The sequence below is a fragment of the Musca vetustissima genome, unplaced genomic scaffold (genome assembly GCF_032173495.1).
Source record: "Musca vetustissima isolate MV318-11 ecotype Yass unplaced genomic scaffold, APGP_CSIRO_Mvet_v1 utg2553, whole genome shotgun sequence".
In the NCBI taxonomy this organism is placed as follows: Eukaryota; Metazoa; Arthropoda; class Insecta; order Diptera; family Muscidae; genus Musca; species Musca vetustissima.
The window spans coordinates 75,201-95,572 of record NW_026886870.1 but is presented as its reverse complement, the minus strand read 5'-3'; the positions used below and the strand labels follow the sequence as shown (position 1 = coordinate 95,572).

Sequence of the window (20,372 nt, the reverse complement as noted above, 5' to 3'; positions counted from 1 at the left end):
AAAGCATAGTTCTTTTTTAAATCCGTCCTTTCATTTAATTTAGGATACTATTGCCTATGACCAATTATAAAAAAATTATACAAAAATATTTATTGAAATATTTATTTCTACATATAAAACATATTTAATTTTATTGACTTTAATCATAAAACACATATGTCTTATGATTACTCAGTTAATACAATTTTCCACTCTCGGTTATTTCCATTGAATTTATATCTCTATTTCTCCTTTTCTATCTCTCTCTCTTTCCCTGTTCTCAAAATATCTGTATTTCAAATTTAAATGAATTTCCACTGTGGAGCAAATTAGTCCCTCTAGCCCATTTTTTTAATTCTAATCTAATAAAAATTCTTATTCTAATCCTATACTCCATAATAAAAAAATCCTTTATTAAATAGAACTTCCATTCTAAAGAAACAAAATTTATTTCCCTCTCTCTCTCTCCTTATAGAGTAGAGTGTGATGATGTATTTTTCATTTGTAACACATTTCTTTTTCTACAACAAACCTCTACTATGCAACTCTCTTTCTCTGGCTTTCTTTCTCATTGAATTCATAAATATTTATTATGTAAAATTAATTTGTAGTATATTACAATTTATATTCATTTTCTCCAATATAAAACATTTTTCAAGTTCTCTCTACAAAAATAAATGGAATATTCTACTAAACAGAATAGTAATTGCCTAATTAAGTTGGTATATTTCATACTCTATCTCTCTCTCTCGTTGTATTGTTATACCGTTTTCCAATACAAAGTGATGCCTTCACTGTTTCAGAAAAGCAGTCATGTTAAAACAAGAGTGCCGCTAGGCAAGTCTATCTCCCCCTCTCTTCTTTACATTGAATGTTATAACACATTCCAGCACTATTACTAGGACAATTTAATCTCTCTTGCAAAACGGTAGTTTTGTTGGTTAGTATTGCTGTTCAATGAGAGTAGGGCTTGTTGTTATTGTTATTTACAACAGTGAGAAAAGAAAATATCTAATACATACGGTGAATGTTATCATTGCTTCCAATTGGAATATCATTGGAGAGTTAATGACTTTTGAAAGGGAGAGAACCATTTTGTTTTATAATACAAAGTAAAACGACCATAAGGCAAGACTTTCATTTAAAAAAATTATGTCGAAAAGGAACATTTTAAATGTTATTATTGTTGTTTTTATTGTTTTAAATATTTTCAAGTATTTATTGTAATATTCAATAGAAAAATGCTTTATTTTAAAGGAAGTCATTTAATGATATATTGCAAAATAAAATTTGTGTCTCCCTCTCTCTTTTGTTCTCCCATTGAATGATATAAGCATTCCATTACTACAATTGAAAAGGAAAGGGAAGGCAAGTTATGCAGGGTAGGAATTGTTAGTAAGAATTACTGTAGAATTTTTTAATATTTATTAAAAAACTAAATTAAAAAATTGAATTTTTCGAACATATCTGAAAGGTATGAAAGATATATAGAATAAAACTTATTAATTTTTGTCTTGCCAAAATTCAGCACAAATAGTGTCTCTCTCTTACATAAAAATTGTTATACAGTTTTTGTACTATAAAAAATATATTTTTTCAATTTCGAATATATTTGTGAGGTGTTAAAGAATAAAGTATTCTTAAAAATAAAAATTATTAATTTTTTCCCTTGCAAAACTCATTTAAAATTTTTTCTCTCTTGACAAATAAAGACTCGTTATACAATTTCTAACGAATGGAGTATTAGAGACGAAGTGTGTGTGTAAAAACATAAGGGTGTCAAACTACTCTGTGAAAAAAACTACAAAAAATATCCTTTTCTTCTTCTTCTTCTTTTTTGTTGTACAAAAATTACTACTGTTCATGTTGTTGGTGCCTTATAATTTTCTTTACTGCGATTACATAATATGCCATATTAAACAAAAATGTTCTATTTTTTCCTCCCAATTTTGAAAACAAAAATTCCAGTATTATTATTAGTTTTTTCGCAACTAAAAACAGTTTTATAAATAAATTAAACGAACGAAATGAATGATCAGGTTAGTAAAAAACTAAAATGTTTTTTTCAATTATTATTATTTGTTATTTTTTTATTTCTTTATACATTATTTTACATTGTATTTTATAAATTTTTTATTTATATAATTTAAAAATTTTTTATTATTATTTAAATTTTTTATAAAAAAAAAATAGTTCTATGAATTGAAAAAAAAAAATTATAAAAAAAATTTGAAAAAAAAAATTAAATAAAATTTTGAAATTATATATGTTTATTAATTGTATTTTTTATAAAAATATATATATTTTTTATAAAAAAAAGGTTTTTTTTAATAAAAAAATATACTTTTTAAAAAAAAATTATATTTCTTTAATTAAAAAACTAAATATAAAATAGTAAAAAATGTGCAATATTATTTTTTTAAAGTAAAGTTATAATTTCTTGCAGTTTTTTTAATATTGAAATTTTTTATTATATTTTTGTCCTCTATATAAAATATCACAAATTTTCTCGGTGTATAAATGATTATTAAAAAATCAAACTTTTTTAAACTCAAAAATTATTTGCTCTTGGTGTAATATTTTATATCAACAAAAAATATCCAGTTTTTTTTTAATTTTTTTGAATATTCAAAATTAATTGTTGTTCTTGGTGTAATATTTCATATCAACAAAAAATATCCAGTTTTTTTACACGTGATATCTCTCAATTCCATTGAACTGAGCTGAAGTTTATCTTTTTTTAACAGACATTGTCTTTGGTTTTGAATTGTAAAACGGGGGATTTTTTTTCAGGTCTGTTTAATTATTTTTTTTTTTCTTAGGTATCAGAACATTTCTTGGAAGACAATAATTATTTTTATTTTATTGTAAAATTAAATTAATTGTAATATTTTGTAGTGATGATGTTGAAACGTGATTTAAAAAAAAATATTCTAACCACTTGCAATTTTCCTTGCGGTTTATAATAAATTATATTTATGTCGATTTCAAATATAAATTTATTTGAAACGTGTGACCACGACAGTTTTTTTGTTGTATTTAAAAAATATATGTGACTACGTTTTAAAAACCCCATCATATTGAGGATGTGTGTGGCGATATGAGAATTTTTTTGAAAGAAAGTTTAAATGTGAAAAAATATTTTCTATTGGAAATTGTATTTCTGAGATTTTTTAAGAAAAAAAAAATTTCTGATTTTTTTAAAGAAAACAAATTTTCAGATTTTTTAAAGGAAAAATTTTCAGATATTTTTAAGGAAAAATTTTCTGAATTTTTTCAGGGAAACATTGTCTGAATGTTTTTCAAGAAAAAACATTTTCTGATTTTTTTTCAAGGAAAAAAATATTCTGATTTTTTTTCGAAAAAAATGATTTGGAAAATTTTTTTGTTAAAGAAAAAATATTTTTTTTCAAAGAAAAATTAATTTTTTATAGAAAAAAATCTTATTTCAAGGACAAAAATTATTTTTTCAAGAAAAAATTATTAAGGAAATTAATATTTTTTAAGGAAAATAATATTCTAAATTTAAAAAAAAAAAAAAAAAATATTTTGAATTTTTTTCAAGGAAAAAATTATTTTTTCAACAAAAAAATTACTTTTCAAAGGAGAAAAAAATATTTTTCTAAAAATAAATTTTTTTGTTAATGAAAAAATTTGTTTGTTAAAGATAAAATAATTTTTTTTTTTCAATGGAGAAAAATACTTTATATATATATTTATATATTTTTTTTCTATGAAATATATTTCAATATTTCAAAAAGTATTTTTGAAAAAAAAATTTATGCTGAAAAAAAATAATTTATTTTTTCTATTTATTAGAAATCTCAACCTGAGCTGTCCTACAGCTTATCAAAAGAAAAGAATTTTATTTTATATTCTTTACTTAGACAATATTTTCTTATCGTCCCCAAAGCGATTGATGACCTTCCTTAACAAAAATTATCTTTAACACAACCAACCAAAAGAACCTTCACCTACATTCGTTTTTCTTTTCCATTTTGTCCAGAAATTTCTTGAAAAAATTTAACCCCCCCTCAAACAGATAAAAAAAGAAAAAAAGAAAACCATTTGTTGGAAATTATGTGTCGGCCTTTTTTCCGAAAGAAAAAGCCCAGAAAGAGAAGAACAACTTTAACAAACAAAACAAATAAAAAAAAAACATCGGGGGGATTTTGAAAACCATAAACAAAAATCAAAATTCATTATCAAAACCATAAACAAAAATAAAAAAATATGGCAGTAGCCGATGGTGGTGGTGATCGTAGACACCTCTCGTTGGAAAGAGATTAGCCAACAAGTTTTAACCAGTTTTTGTATCTCAAACCAGAATAAACTGAAATTGGAGCTGGAACCGTAATAACATAACAACAATGATTATCTAAATCTATATATACAACTCTACCCGCCTTTGTTGAATAATATTTGTTTTTATTAATTGCCAAGATTTGAAGTTGTTTCTCCTTCTGCCTGGAGGCTACGACGTAGCAATTAAACTATCAATCACAATAAAAATTTCATGTTGATAAAAAATAAAAATAAAAAACAAACAAAAAATCAAGTAACAAATCTCATGGAGTGTCTCATACATAGGAAAAAAATATTTTTTTCTTTCTTATTGGAAATCATTAAATATTCATAGAGACGACGTCTACTCTGAGTTGCTGCCTTCAGCAGCAAGCTCTAGCTTGTGTTGTTTTGGAGGAGATCAAGCTGAGTTTTGTATTTGAGTTTGGTTAAGTGCTGTAATCTCCGCCGTCGTCATCACCACCACACCCCAACTTCTTCTTCTGCTACTCCCCTTCTCCCCAACCCCCCTCCGACTTCTGTCGATTGCACTTCAAACCAAACCAGCAACAACAACAATGCCAATGAATTTATTATTCATAATAAACACTGTGTTCGTTGAAGAAAAAAAAACAAAACCGGCTTAAACCAAGTCACATGGTTTCAGTTTTTTATTTGTATTTTTTTTTCTATTGCCTGGAATCCGAAAAACGTTTGATGGCTGTTGGTGGTTAGCTGTTAAACGCCACTTTATTAATAAACAAAAAAAAAATTATGGAGGGGGTGGGGGAGAAATTGGAATTTGTACCTTTGGAAAATATAGAAAAGAAATTAGTTAAGAGGGGGATTAAGTTCCAAGGGGTCGAAGGGGGTTACAATTTTTTAATTTGTTGTGATAGGATTTTTACTTCCTGAGAACTCAAAATGCAAAATTATAGACTATTTGGCCAGCTAACAAATTGTCAATAAATTCGAAAAACATTTTGTTTAAAAAATATTTGAAAAACACTTCATATTCGAGAAAATATTTGTTTTTATTAAAAAAATAGGATTTTTACTAGAGAATAGGATTTTTTACTAGAGAATAGGATTTTTACTCCCTGGGAACTCCCCCCCCCAAGTTTCTTTGATTTTTTCTAGAGAAAATTTCTTTTCAGAAGTTTCGTTTTCTACAAAAAAAAATCTTGTTTTTTTTCTATAGAAAAACATTTCTCAGAATATTTTTTATGGAAAAATATTTCTCGGAATTTTTATTTTTTTTTTTCTGTAGAACAAATATTTCTCTGACTTTTCTTTAGAAAAATATTTCTCTGAATTTTTTTCTATAGAAAAATTTTCCTCTGAGTTTTTTTTTATAGAAAAATATGTCTAAATATTCTTTTTGTAGAAAAAAAGTGTCAGATTTTTTATTCTATGGTAAAATATTTCACAGAAATTTAACCTACGAAAAATTAATTCTCTATTTTTTACCACAGAAAAATATTTTTCTACAGAATATGAATGTATTTTTTTCTATAGAAAAATGTTCCTTTGAGTTTTTTTTTTCTATAGGGAAATAATGTTCAGAATTTTTTTCTATAGAAAAATACGTCTCAATCTTCTTTCTGCAGAAAAAAATTCAAATATTTTTAAATTCTATGGAAAAATATTTCTTAGAATTTGAAACTACGAAAATTTAATTCTCAAATCATTTTCTAAAGAAAACAATTTCTCGGAAATTTTGCTATAGTAAAATATTTGACGATTTTTTCTATAGAAAATATTTTGTTATTATTTTTCTATCGAATGTATTTTGTTAAATTTTTTCTATAGAAACATATTTTTCGGAATTTTTCCCTATATAAAAAAAAAATTACTCGGATTTTTTTTTCTAAAGTGAAATGTTCTTTATAAAATATAATTCTCAAAATAATTCTCTGATTTTTTACAGAAAAATATTTGTGATATTTTTTTCTATAGAAAATATGTCACTTTGATTTTTTTATAGAATATTTTGTTAATTTTTCTATAGAAAAATATTTTTCCAATTTCTTCTTCTATAGAAAATATATATTTTTTTATTCTATAGAAAAATAATTCTCTGATTTTTTCCTATAGAAAAATATTCCTCAGATTTTTTTAACAGAAAGTATTCCTCAGATTTTTTGTACGGAATAATTTTTTAAAATATTTTTTAGAAAATTATTTCTCAGATTTTTTTTATACAAAAATATTTTTCTGAATTGTTTCCTATAGAAAAAATATTCCTCGGATTTTTTTAACAGAACAATAATTTTCTGAATTTTTTCTAAAGAAAAAAATATTTCTGAGATTTTTTCTTCAGAAGAATTTGTCTTTGAATGCATTTTTTTAAAGAAAAACATTTTTTTTAAATTTTTCTTTACACCTTTACTGATTTTTTTTATTCCGCAGAAAAATAATTCTCTGAATTTTTTCCTATAAAAAAATATTTCTGAGTTTATTTTCTACAGAAAAACATTTCTCACAATTTTTTCTATACTCTCCGATTTTTACAGCAAAATATTTCTAAGATATTTTGTCAAAAGAAATTTTTTTTTTTGCTATAAAAAATGGTTCTCTGATTTTTCTATACAGAAAAAATATAGCATTGATGTTTTTTGTCTATAGAAACATTTATTTATATTTTGAGATTTCTAAAATTTGTGTTCCCATAAAAACTCCAAATTCTTTTATTTTCAAAAAAAAAAAAAAAAAAAAAAAAAAAAAAATTAAAATTTTTTTAAAAAGATTTATTTTTATATTTTTTTTAGAAAAATATATTATTTAATAATTATGGCCTTTCAAAAATAATATTTTTTCAACTGGTCAACTGGTTATAAAAAAATAATTTTTTAATACTTCGAACATGGCTCATCCCAAAATACGAAGTGTAAATATGGAAACAAAAATTTCCATTGAATACTAAATGACAATATGCTGTGTGTACATAACAACAACACCAACAAAAAAAATCCATCAATAATTTGTCGGGAGGGGATCTCGGGAGCTAAGTTGGAGGCAACGACAAAAAAAAAAGACCTTTAAAACACGTTTTATTTCACTTGTCGTCGTTGTTGTAGTTATTGTTGGTGATTTAACCTCAGCGTTTAACGCCTGGCAGCTACTGTAATAGTAATGAACAAAAAAAAATTGAAATGAAATAAATGAATGTTTGTGAATGCGGGTAGAATTTTGAACACCAAAGTCACCCAAACAGAAGCACACGCACACGAACTGGCTACACAAAAATGCTAAATATAATTAAATAACTGTTAAATGTTTAAATTAAACACAGAGCAGATGAACAAAAAAATATTTTCAATGGATGAAAAAAATGCGCCCGGCAGCAGCATTCAGGGGCATGGATTCTCAACAGCACAGCCAGCACCCATAAGTGCTGAAATGTGTTTGGCTGTCTATTCAAACATTCCAATTTACAAACATACTAAATTTCAAACACAACACCATGTTTCAATGATGAACTTGAAAATCAATTTACAAAAATCGTGAATGTAACACGAATAGCAATAAAAAAAAAATATTTCAAAAAAGCCTCCCTGCCAGTTTTTTTTTTTTTTTTTTTTTTTTGGAACAGCAATTTCTCTCATAAAAATCAAAGTTGTTCTGAAATGTTGTATTTTTTGTGTGGGGTGTGTGGTAATACAATTTCACGTTCAAACACATAATAACAAATTTTGTTTAGATTTTGAAAAAAAATGAGGAAAAATTATAAAATAATTCAATTGTGAGGTAATCGATCTTGGCTAAAATATTATGACTTAATGCAAGTATTTAAAAGGCATTTAAACATATTTGTTTAATAGGGCAACCTACTTTTTTCGCTTTTCTTCGAATTCGAAACAAAATTTTCAATTTTATGCAACAAGAAGAAGAATCTAAAATCACTTGATAAGATACTATTTCCCTGCCAGACAAAGCCCCAAACACAAGAAATATACCACGACCAACGAAAAGTAGTAATCAGGCGGTTGGTTAGACAGGTCAAACTAGACATAGACAAATCAAACAGCAACAACAACAACAAAAAGGAAAACAATCAAAAAGCGACCGAATCATCATCATCATCGATACGACAAAATAATTGTTGTAAGAAATTTGAATGACGATACCGACAACACTGTCGCCGCCATCGACGGCCACTAAGGCAATCGAGTCGAATCGTCTTTGTTGTCGTATCAAACAAATTAGGTTTCGACGTCAAATCGTGATGAGATTGGCTGTGGCCGGTTGATTTTGTTTTCAGAATTTTTTTTATATTGAAAATCAAAAATAAATGAAATGAAAAGAGTACACAACATTTAAATAAACTAAATTAGAAAAAAAAAAAAACAAAACATAGAGAGGAATAAAGAAAATCACAAAAGAAATATATACATACATAAATAAACTACAATTATTTGTTTATACTAAAGAAGAAGAGGAAAATAAATATAAATATCTAATTGAAATTTTGCTTGTCAATAGCCGGGCAAATGGGGTTTAAGTGAATGGCAACATTCAAACAAATCAAGATTTTTTTGATTGACTATTCATTTTTGGTGGTCAATGAGATAAAAAATATTTTTCTTTAGAATAGGGTAAAATATAGAAGCATTGATGATTATTCATAAAATTAAAACAATATATATATATATATATATATATTAAAAAATTAAATAATATTTTTTGAAAAATACTTTTTTTCAAATATTTTTTTTTTAATTCAATATTAATAAATAATAAAACAAATTGGAAAAATAGTTTTAAAATTTGTGACAATAATTCTCAGATTTTTTTTCCTATAGATTTTCTATAATTTCCTTTCCTATAGATTATCTCAGAATTATTTTTACAGAAAAATATTTCTCTGTTTTTTTTATAGAAAAATATTTCACTGATTTTTTTTTTCTTATAAAAAATGTTGTCAGAATATTTTTTTTGTGCAGAAAAATACAAATACAAAAATACAAATAAATTAAAAAAAAAAAAAAATTATAAAAAAATATTTTTTTTTAAATATTTTTTTCAAATATCTTTTTTTTAATATTTTTTTTTATTCAATATTAATAAATTATAAAACAAAATTGGAAAAATAGTTTTAAAATTAGTGACAATAATTCTCAGATTTTTTTCCTATAGATTTTCAATAATTTCTCTTCCTATAGATTATCTCAGAATTATTTTTACAGAAAACTATTTCTCTGTTTTTTTTTTATAGAAAAATATTTCACTGATTTTTTTCTTATAAAAAATGTTTTCAGAATATTTTTTTTTTGTGCAGAAAAATATTTCTGAAATTTGTTTCAATGAATTTTTTTTATTAAAAAATTCTTTATTTTTTTTCTACAGAAAAATATAGCTTCAATTTTTTTTCTAAAGGAAAATGTATTAATTTTCTAATTTTTTCTATAGAAAAATATATCAGTGTTTTTTTTTTGTTACAAAAAATTATCAGAATAATTTTTTTGTGCAGAAAAATATTTCTTATTTTTTTCTAGTTTGAAAAGTAACATAACACACCTATTATACCCTCCTCCTCCTAGGTCAAATTTGAAACAGTAGTATTTTGTTTTGTTTCGTGTTTTTTTTTTAATTAATTAATTAATAATTAATTAATAGCCTTTAACTTCGTAGGAAACACACAAAACCGGTTATTATGTTCGGTTTTTGTTTTTTTATTTAATTTCTGCTAATCTACCGTTAATTAAGTCCAGATTAAAAAAAATAAAATAAACATTCTATTAATAACAACGTTTAAGCCACAATAGCCTTATTATTAGCGAACGAAGACATTAATTAATGTGAAAACGATTCGTAAGAAATTTTGTTAATGCAAATATAAAAAAAATTATTTGGAATTTTTTAAAACAGGTATTTTTTCGATTTTTTTTTTTGTTTAATTTGGAGGTAAACAAATTTCTTCTTTGTTGTTATCACATGGCAGACATATAAAAAAACAAAGGCGACGGCGGATGACAGTGAAAAAATATATCAAAATGTTTTTTTTTTTATAATATTAAAACATTATATAGACCATAATAAAACAAAAGTATTTTCTCTGTTTGAATATCTATATGATGGGGTGTTGTATAGATAGACAGATATACATACATACGTTCACACAGCCCACAATAACAAAACAATACATTTTTGAAGACAAACGAAAAATCGTGCTGAGGATTTTCGTTAAATGTCTCGCCCGAAAAACACACTGAAATTAAAAAAAAAAAAAAATTGCTTGGTAATAATAACTACGTCAGCATTGAATCTTCAGACGGCATAAGAATTATGGTTAAAACGCTAAGTATGTACATATGTTTGTGTGTATGTATGGCGGTGGCGGCTGCGAGACATTGTCTGAATGACAATTTTAATTTTTTTCGTTTTTTTTTTTTGGTCTACACTTCATGTTGCCAAAATTCAGGTTATACAACCATATCAAACATAAAAAAATATTTAAACATTTTGATACAAAACAAATGTGTGTCTTAGGAGCGGGGGATATTTCTTCATATAAATTCATTTTGCGTAGAAAGCAAAAAAACATGCAAATAGTTTGTTTTTTACTATTGCTTTTAGCCAAGGGGGACCACCATCCACCAGTTGTGTAAATAACGCATTTCTAATTTAAAATTGAGGGAGAGCATAATTGAATTTTTATTTCGGAAAAAATTAAAAAAAATATATTTTTTCTCGTATTTGAGAGTATTGATTTCAAGGAAATTTTTCACTTCTGCCTGGTTATGAAACCGAAGATATATTTTTTATGTTTATTGTCTGCGTTTCATGTTCTTGTTTGTTTCTTTAATTTCTTATATATCTCCGGAATTTTGTTTGCCAGATAGCCTGTGATAGCACGCAAAATTACTTAATCATCAAATATAATAATCTAGATAAAATGTGAGTAGCTATGCAGATAAATGAAATCAAATAAAATATTTGAAATATTTTTCATTTTACTTCCGGCAAAAACAGGGATTTAAAAAAAAACATGCTTTGGAAATTCAGTTCATTTAAAATGTTGCGGGTTGCTCGGAGTAACACATTTCAACAAAATTCTTATAAGAATCGAATTGGGTATCAAATTTTCCAACCAAAAATCATAAATGATGTTCCACTTTGTAGGGTAGCTGCCATATTAAAGTTTGTTATTTCGAGGAGTTCGACCATCATTTTTTACCAAATTGGCTTTAATTTAGTATTTTGGATCGGACCACTTTGTAGGCTACCTTCCTTCTATAAGGATACCTCAGAATTTTGGAAACATTTTTTCAACCAAATTGGCTGTAATTTAGTATTTTGGCTTCTCATTGAAAGTGAAATCTTCCTACCAAAAAATGATCTATATGGGTACACTTTTTAGGTTGGCCCCTATATAAGAGCACCTCCCAATTTTGTGTATTTTTGGATTATTTTTAATGTTTTTTTTAATTAAAGTGACTGTAATTTGGTATTGAGGGTTCTCATAGGGTAGTAATAGCCATACCAAAAATTATGAATATTGGTCCAATTTTAAGGTTAGCTCCCATATAAGGATACTTCCCACAAATTCATATTTTGAGAAGCTTGAACACACCTTCCAACCGAAGGGGCTGTAATTTGGTATTGGAGATTCTCATAATGCGCTATAATCATCCATACCAAAAATGATTATTATTCGCCAATTTTTTAGGATAGCCCTCATATAAGGGTACCTCCAGAATTTCGATATTTTGAGGAACTTGAGTACGTCTTTCATCCGAATTGGCTATAATTTGGTATTGGGGGTTCTCATTGGGTAGGAAATCTCCATACCAAAAATTATCAATATTGGTCTACATTTTAAGGTAGTCCCCATATAATGGTACCTCCCAAAATTCGATATTTCGGGGAGCTTGAACACACCTTCCAACCGAAGAGGCTGTAATTTGTTATTTAAGGTTCTCTAAGGCAGTAAACATCTATACCAAAACTGATCAATATTGGTCAATTTTTTGGGATAGCCCTCATATAAGCGTACCTACCGAAATTCGATATTTTGGGGGGCTTGGGCACACCTTTTAACCGAAGTTGCTGTAATTTGGAATTTTAGGGTTCTCACAGGTTACAAAATATTCCTACCCAAAATGATCAATATTGGTCTACTTTTTACGGTAGTCCCCATATATGGGTACCTCCCAAAATTCGATATTATAAGGAGTTTGGGCACATTTTTCATCCGAATTAACTGTAATTTGGTATTGGCGGTTCTCATAAGATACAGAATATTCATACGAAAAACTTATCAATATTGGTCAATATTTTAGGGTAGCTCCCATATAAGGCTACCTCCATAATTTCGATATGTTGAGGAGCTTGAGCACGCTCTTCGACCGAAATGTCTGTAATTTGGTATTAGGGATTCTCATAAGGTGCAAAATATTCATACCAAAAATTATAAATATTAGTCCACATTTTACCTTAGTTCCCATATAAGGGTTCCTCCCAAAATTCGATATTCTAAGGAGTTTAGACACATTTTTCATCCGAATTGGCTGTAATTTGGTATGTTGGGGTTCTCATAAGATGCAAAATTTCATACCAAAAATTATCAATATTTATCCACATTTTACGTTAGTCCCCATATAAAGGTTCCTCCCAAAATTCGATATTCTAGAGAGCTTAAGGCAGATTTTTCACCCGAATTGGCTATAATTTAATATTGACGGTTCTCATAAGGTGCAAAATATTCATACCAAAAATTTTTTAATATTGGTCAATTCTTTACGGTAGTTCCCACATATGGCTATCCCCAGAATTTCGATATTTTGACGAGCTTGAGTATGCCATTCGACCGAAGTGGATGTAATTTAGTATCAGGGGTTCATAATGTGTTGCGAATCTTCCTAGCAAAAATTAAAAACATTTATCTACTTTTTAGCGCATTTTGGGGAAGTTTGGACCGGATTTTCAAAAAAATAAACAATTTCTTTTTTTTTCTTAAATTTTTATTTTATTTAGATTTTTTATTAAGAAGGGCATCTTAATAAAAAAATATGACACCTTGTTATTATATCGTGAAATTTCGCATTAATGGGCCCCTTTCGAATCGAAATTAATTCATTGTTGTTGTTGTTATCTCACAGATATTTGCGAAATATTGGCATAAACAGTTAATATTTTGCTTGTTTATTTGTATATATATGTTGTTATATATTTAGATATTAATTACTAAAGATAATTTACTAAAATATATAACATAGTTAAATATATAAATAAAAGAAAAAAATATTTTTTTCCTTTAACAAAAAATACCTTAATTTGATTATTGATTGCCAGACGGCGGTCGTGTGCCGCTGCCACCGTTCACCTCTTTCCATGGCTCTATAATTAGAAGTATTATGCGCGTATTTTTTGTTGGTGGTGGAACCTTGAATTGTTTTCTTTTTTTGTAGATAAAAAATATATCAACAACAACAAAGAGAAACTAAATAAACAATATGTATATTTTTTGTTATTAAAAAAATTGAGCAAATAAGAACATTGTCATTATGCAGAGTAATGAGTTTCCACTTTTTTTTTGTTCGTTACCCAACCACGTGTACGGTAGGAATTTTTTTTAGCTGCGCATTTTTTGTGGTCATTACTTGGGTTATTGTTGTTTTTAATAATTATTACGAATACTTATGAATACCCTGAATGCGTTTGAAACGTGTCAAGATTTGAAAAGAATTTTTACGTGTTATTTTCATGAAATATTTTTTTTGCCACTCTGCAGGGGGTCCTAACTTCGAAATATTTTTTTTTACTGTGAAAATAAAAACAAAAATGTAATAAATTAGAAAACAAAACAATGCAGAATATATATATATATATATATAATGTTAGACATACACAAAAATGAATAAATGAAATATTTTCCCTAACAAAATTATTCCAAAGGAAATAAATATATATTTTTGAATAAAAGAGGGAAATAAATATTTTTTCTTTATTACATTTTCTTTCAAGAAAAAAAAAAATAAATAAATAAATTTTCAAAAAAATATGCACTTTGCCATATAATAAATATAAAAAAATATATATGGCCTCTTTACTGTCTCTTGCCACAGATATTATGTGTGTTTGTTTGTTCTATTTATGAAATATGACAAAAAATATTGAAAAAAAAAAAAACAAAACATCCGTTTTTCTAAATGTCAACGGGGCTGTTTTTTTCTCGTTTTTTTGTTTCTTTCAATGTAAGCAGAAATTTATGATTTTTTTCTTAAGGAGAAATTAAAGAAGAACAAAATTTAAAATTAGAATATTTCGCCGCCAATGCAAAAAAAAAAAACAACAAACTGAGAAATAAAATTGTATGTATGTATAGAAATTTTCTTTGTAGGTAGGTTCTTTGACGTCATTGACTAAAACCAAAAAAAACTGATGATGGCATTGAAATTTTGTGACATCATTCCACAAGGAATGGTGTATTTTTTTTTTAATATATTTGTATGCATGGGAAGAGAAATGTAGGTTATGAGAGGTATATTTATTTTTTATATGTATATATAACTTTTGATTCTCTTAATGAGTGCTGGGTTATGTTAAGAGAAATTTGAAGGAAAAAATTCTCTTAAAAATGTTTTGGATTTTTTAACATTTGAAATGTTGAAAATATTTATTTCTATATTAAATATATATACAATATATTGCAAAAAATTATTTTTTCCTTTCATAAAAAATATGGGTTTTCATAAATCTCAAAAACATTTCTTCAAATGATTAATTTGGATATTTGGTCCTTCGAGATAATCTACACATAAATTACTATATTTGTATATTGAATATTTCCGATAAATTTATGTTCGTTGCTCTTATTAAAAATGAAAAAGGGATTTTTTTTATTTATTGATAGAATTAAAAAAATCTCATTTAAGAAAAAAATTCCTAAAAATTTCCCAAAATTGACATTTTTTCATGACAAATTTTTCCAACATAAACATAAATAGCTTCCAAAATAAACATATTTTTATAAATCTCAAAAACAAAAATTTTCAAAATGAAAATGTATTAAAAGAAAAACTACAGAATATCAAAAATTTCGGGAAAAAATTCCAATAAATAACAATTTCCCTTCAAGGGAAATTTTTCTTTTTCAACGTAAATACAAATTTCCCTCAAATCTTTTTTTTATTTCAATCGAAAATAGTAATTTTTGTGAAAAACAAAAAAATTTCCCAATAAGAAAATTTTTATTTTTTACGCAAATATTTCTAATTTTTCCTAAAATTGTCAGAAAATTAAAAAAAAATCGGGAATAAATCCAATAAACAAAAAATGCCTTTAATTTTTTCCAAAATTTCCTGAAAATAAAAAAGTTCGAAAAATCGTCATAAATTTATTTTTCAATGAAAATAAAAATTTCTTTCAAATCTATGTTTATATCAATCGAAAATAGTAATTTCTGTTAAAAACAAACATTTCCCGGAAAATTTCCCAAAAGGGAATTTTTTTATTTTTTAACGCAAATGTCTCTATATTTTCCTAAAATGATCAGAAAAATAAAAACTTCGAACAAATTGCGATAAACAAAAATTTCCCTTCAAGGAAAATTTTTATTTTCCATCGAAAATTAAAAAAATTAAAATCCTTTTTCCCAAAAGGAAAATTTTTATTATTTACCGCATATGTCTATAATTTTTCCTAAAATTAAAAATTTCGAAAAAATTGCCATAAACAAAAATTTCCCTTAGAGGGATTTTTTTTCAACGGAAAATAAAACTTCCTTCATAATTGGGTTTATTTCACTGAAAAATTAAAGTTTCAGTTAAAAAAAAATTCCCAGAAGAGATTTTTTACGCAAATTGAAACAAAAATTTTCCTGAAAATTTCCCAAAAGGGATTTTTTTTATTTTTTAACGCAAATGTCTCCAATTTTTCCCAAAATGGCTGAAAAATTAAAAATTTCAAAAAATCTACCATAAACAAAAATATCCCTTGAAGGGAATTTTTTTATTTTCCATCGAAATTTCCTTCATAATTGTGTTTATTTCACTGAAAAATTAAAGTTTCAGTTAAAAAAACAAAAATTTCCCAGAAGAGATTTTTTTACGCAAATGTCTTTAATTTTTCCTAAAATAGCCTGAAAATAAAAAAAAAATCGGAAAATTTTCCAATAAAAAAATTCCCCCTTTAAGGACATTTTTTATTTTCCATCAAAATCCAAACTTTCCCGAAAATTAAATTTTAATTTTTTAACGCCAACGAATCTATTTTTTAAAATATTATAGAAAAATTTCCCTATAAATTTTTTTTCCATTCATTGCTCTCAAAGGAAATAATAATTTCCCCTATTTTTACCCTTAAAAAAATGTTTCCTTTTTTCTAAACCTTGTCTATAAAAAATCCATTGATATTTATTCTGAATTTATTTAAGCATTATAATAAATTCAAGAACAACAACAAGAATGTTGTTCATATTTGAAAATACTTTTTCAAAAATTGATCACAATTAATCTTTCTCCACACATGCACGCTCCACACTCTCGCTCTCTATCCCTTTCTCTCAAGTTCAACTTAATCTTGGTATTTGTTGTCAACATTACTTAGCTTAAATTAAATACAAAAATGATTCATTAATTTCCAAGTCATATTAATGTAAAAATAAATATAACTAGACTACAATATGTTTACATATATGTACATATATACATATATTTACTTACCTATATTTATATAGAAAACAAAAAAAAACCCAAGCTTGACAGTCGCTGGCCTACCATACAAAAAAATATCTTTGATTAAATTTCGAAATTGTTTCTATACGTATATACCAGGGACGTATGTGTGTGTAACAGCGATTTTTTTCATATATATAAATCCTGTGTACGTTGCTGGTATATACATATATGTGTGCGTCATATATATAGAATTTAATTCCAAGAACATTTTTTTTATTTTATTGTGATAAATGATTTGTAATTATGGTTTATATATGATGTCGACTTTGTCTGTCGGTATGTATGCACATCATCATCATGTCTGTGTGTGTGTTTGTCAGTCAATGCGCTTTATTTATTTTTTTTTGCGCTTTGTTTGACTGGATTTCAATTTTGTTGATTGTTTTCTTTATATATGTATGTACATGTGTACATTATGAAAATTCTTTTCCTTTGAAGTTGAATGTCTTCAATGACATTGTTGTCGGGCTGGCTGGGAGGCTTTTTGTGCTATCCACAAAGAGAGATAATGACAAAAAAGCTTCAAAGAAATTGATTAATATTGGGGTGTTTAATTGATTTATAATATTATTTATAACATAAATACCCATAATTGATTTGTTGCCTATAACACCCCATCCCCTACCCCTTTATTGTAATGGGGGCAAGTCGAGTCATTAAGAAAAAAAAAATCATGTGGTTGGCTGACAGGCGGTTAGTCATGGCAAAAAAAGGGGGCTAGCCTCAAAAATTATTAAAAAAAATTCAGTGAAACAAAAAATTTATAATAAAAAAACATTAAAAATTGTCTAGACAAATTTTTTAATAAATAAATAAAAAATATTTCTACCACAAAAGTCATGGCAAATAAAAATTCAAAGGGGGCTAGCCTCAAAAATTATTAAATAAAAAAATATATGGAAAAAATTATAATAAAAGAAATATTAAAAATTGTCTAGACACTTTTATAATTAATAAAAAAAAAGAATTCTGCCACAAACAAAAAAAAATTTGTTAACTTGTTTTTAATTTCTGAGAAAAAAAATCCTTACTTCCTATAAAACATTATTTAAAATTCTATATACCCATAAATAAAAAATATTTCTACCACAAAAGTCAATGCAAATAAAAATTCAAAGGGGGTTAGCCTCAAAAATTGTTAAATAAAAAAAATCTATGGAAAAAAATTATAATAAAAGAAATATTAAAAATTGTCTAGACACTTTTATAATTAATAAAAAAAATAATTCTGCCACAAACAAAAAACAAATATTTTTTTACTTGTTTTTAATTTCTGAGAAAAAAAAATCCTTACTTCCTATAAAACATTATTTAAAATTCTATATACCCATATCTTGTTTATATACATTATATAAAACACGTGTCCTTAAAACTAACCCAAATACCAAAAGGACATGCGTCAGCCTTTGGTTTATTGGCTTCATAACAATTACTAAGCAACTTGAAAAAAAAACATGACAAATCCAAAAGAGAACCCCCTCAACCCTCACTCCACAAGGAAAAGTGGGGGGTTGACTGATTTGACCTTTTGAATAATATCATTACCCTGCCAACCAAGCGAACCCTTAGCTCTACAAAAAAAAACCCAAATCCATATAAGCAAAAAGAAAATACGATTTTGTATGTCTCCGATGATGACTCATCGTAGTAATATTGGGAACAAGGACACAAACATAAAAAAGGAATTGATTTTTATTGTTGTTGCTATTATTGTATTGTATTTTTTACGATATCGTAAACTCAATCAAAAAGGAGTGTTGGTTGCTTCGGAAGGGAAGGTCTTTTTTAATGGGTTTTTCATTTTCCGTTTTTTTGTCTGATAAGAATTTAATGGTAAGGGTTGGGGTGGTCTATAGTAAATCCACTGTAAGGGTGTGTATGAGTATTTATTTGTCATTAAGGATGGGCTAATTTTGGAAGGACAAATGTATAATTTTTCGGAATATAAATTGGAGCATTAGATAAGTATGCATTTTCATTTTAATTGCTTTATGGTAATTAAATTGAAATTTGAGGGTTTTGAAATATTACACCAGGGTAAAAATAAATTCATTATTATTCGATTAGTATTTTTGATTTAAATAATTGAATTTGGAATTTTGAAGAGCATATATTTTTTGATTATTTAATATATTTATTTAGGGAAATTAAAATAGTTATATAAAAAAATAATTAAAAATTGGAATTTGAGCCTAATGATCCATTTTGAAATAATACACCAAGAGCATATATTTTTTGATTATTTATATTTATTTAGGGAAATTAAAATATTTATATAAAAAAAAATAATTAAAAATTAGTTAACGAGATTTTTTATTTCATTTTAATTTAAAAAAAAAAAATTTTATTTCACCAAAATAAAAATATTTTTATTGATTAATCAATAAAATATAGATTAATAATAGATTTCATTTTAAATTATAAAAAAAAAATATTTTAATATTCTTCATCTATATAGAACAATGTAGGGAAAATAATAAAAATAATTTTTAAAACAACAACAACAAATAAAATTTATTAAATAAACAATATTTCTAATATTTTATTAATAAAAAAATATATATTTAAATATATATAAAAAATAGTTTTTTAATTAGAAAAATTTCAAAGTATTGAAAACTTTTTTTAAATAAAATTATTTTAAATATTTCAAAAAAATATATATATTTGAAATATTTAATAAAATAAATATTTTATTTTATAAATATCAAAATTTTTAATATATTTCTAAATACAAAATATTTGAAATATTAAAAATATATATATTTTAAATACAATTTATTAAAAACAAATATATGATTTTTTCAAATAACAAAATGTTTGTTTTAATGAATATTTGAATATATTTTTTAATTACAAAAATAACTATATATATTTTTTTTAAATAACAAAAATTATTAATTTTTTTATATTATAAAAATCAATTTTTTTTTATTAATAAAATATATATAAAAACAATAATTAAATATTTTTACTTTTATAATATAAAAGTAAAAGAATTGAAAAAATATATGTGAAATATTTATTAAAGTATTTTTTAATCTCTTTTAATAAATATTTCACATTTATTTTTTCAATTCTTTTACTTTTATATATTTTAAAAGTAAAAATATTTAATTATTGTTTTTATATATTTTTTATTAATAAAAAATTGATTTTTTAATATAAAAAAATTAATTATTTTTGTTATTTAAAAAAACAAATAATTATTTTTGTAATTAAAAAATATATTCAAATATTCATTAAAACAAACATTTTGTTATTTGATTTTTTTTTTTTTTTAAATTACAAAAATATGTCTTCTTTAAAAAACTGATTTTTTTAATAACAAATTTTTTTAAATATTTAATTTTTTAAATAACAACATATTTTAAGAATATATTTTTAATGTTTGAATATTTGTTGTTGTTTTTTAAATACCAAAAA

At 24.8% G+C, this 20,372-nt stretch overlaps 1 protein-coding gene across 6 annotated transcripts in view; it reads left to right on the top strand.

Moving 5' to 3' along the window:
• The window catches only part of LOC133334353 (sodium/potassium-transporting ATPase subunit alpha), a 149,139-nt gene that overhangs the window by 101,443 nt on the left and 27,324 nt on the right, over nucleotides 1-20,372 (top strand). Inside the window, exon 1 of one of the 6 annotated variants that reach the window (XM_061542647.1) lies at nucleotides 1,971-2,018. The exons of the other annotated variants lie outside the window; for them this stretch is intronic. Coding sequence (XP_061398631.1) covers nucleotides 2,007-2,018 — 12 coding nt within the window. The 5' untranslated portion in view covers nucleotides 1,971-2,006. Of the gene's footprint in view, nucleotides 1-1,970; nucleotides 2,019-20,372 lie in introns of those variants that run through there. 6 annotated transcript variants of the gene reach the window in all.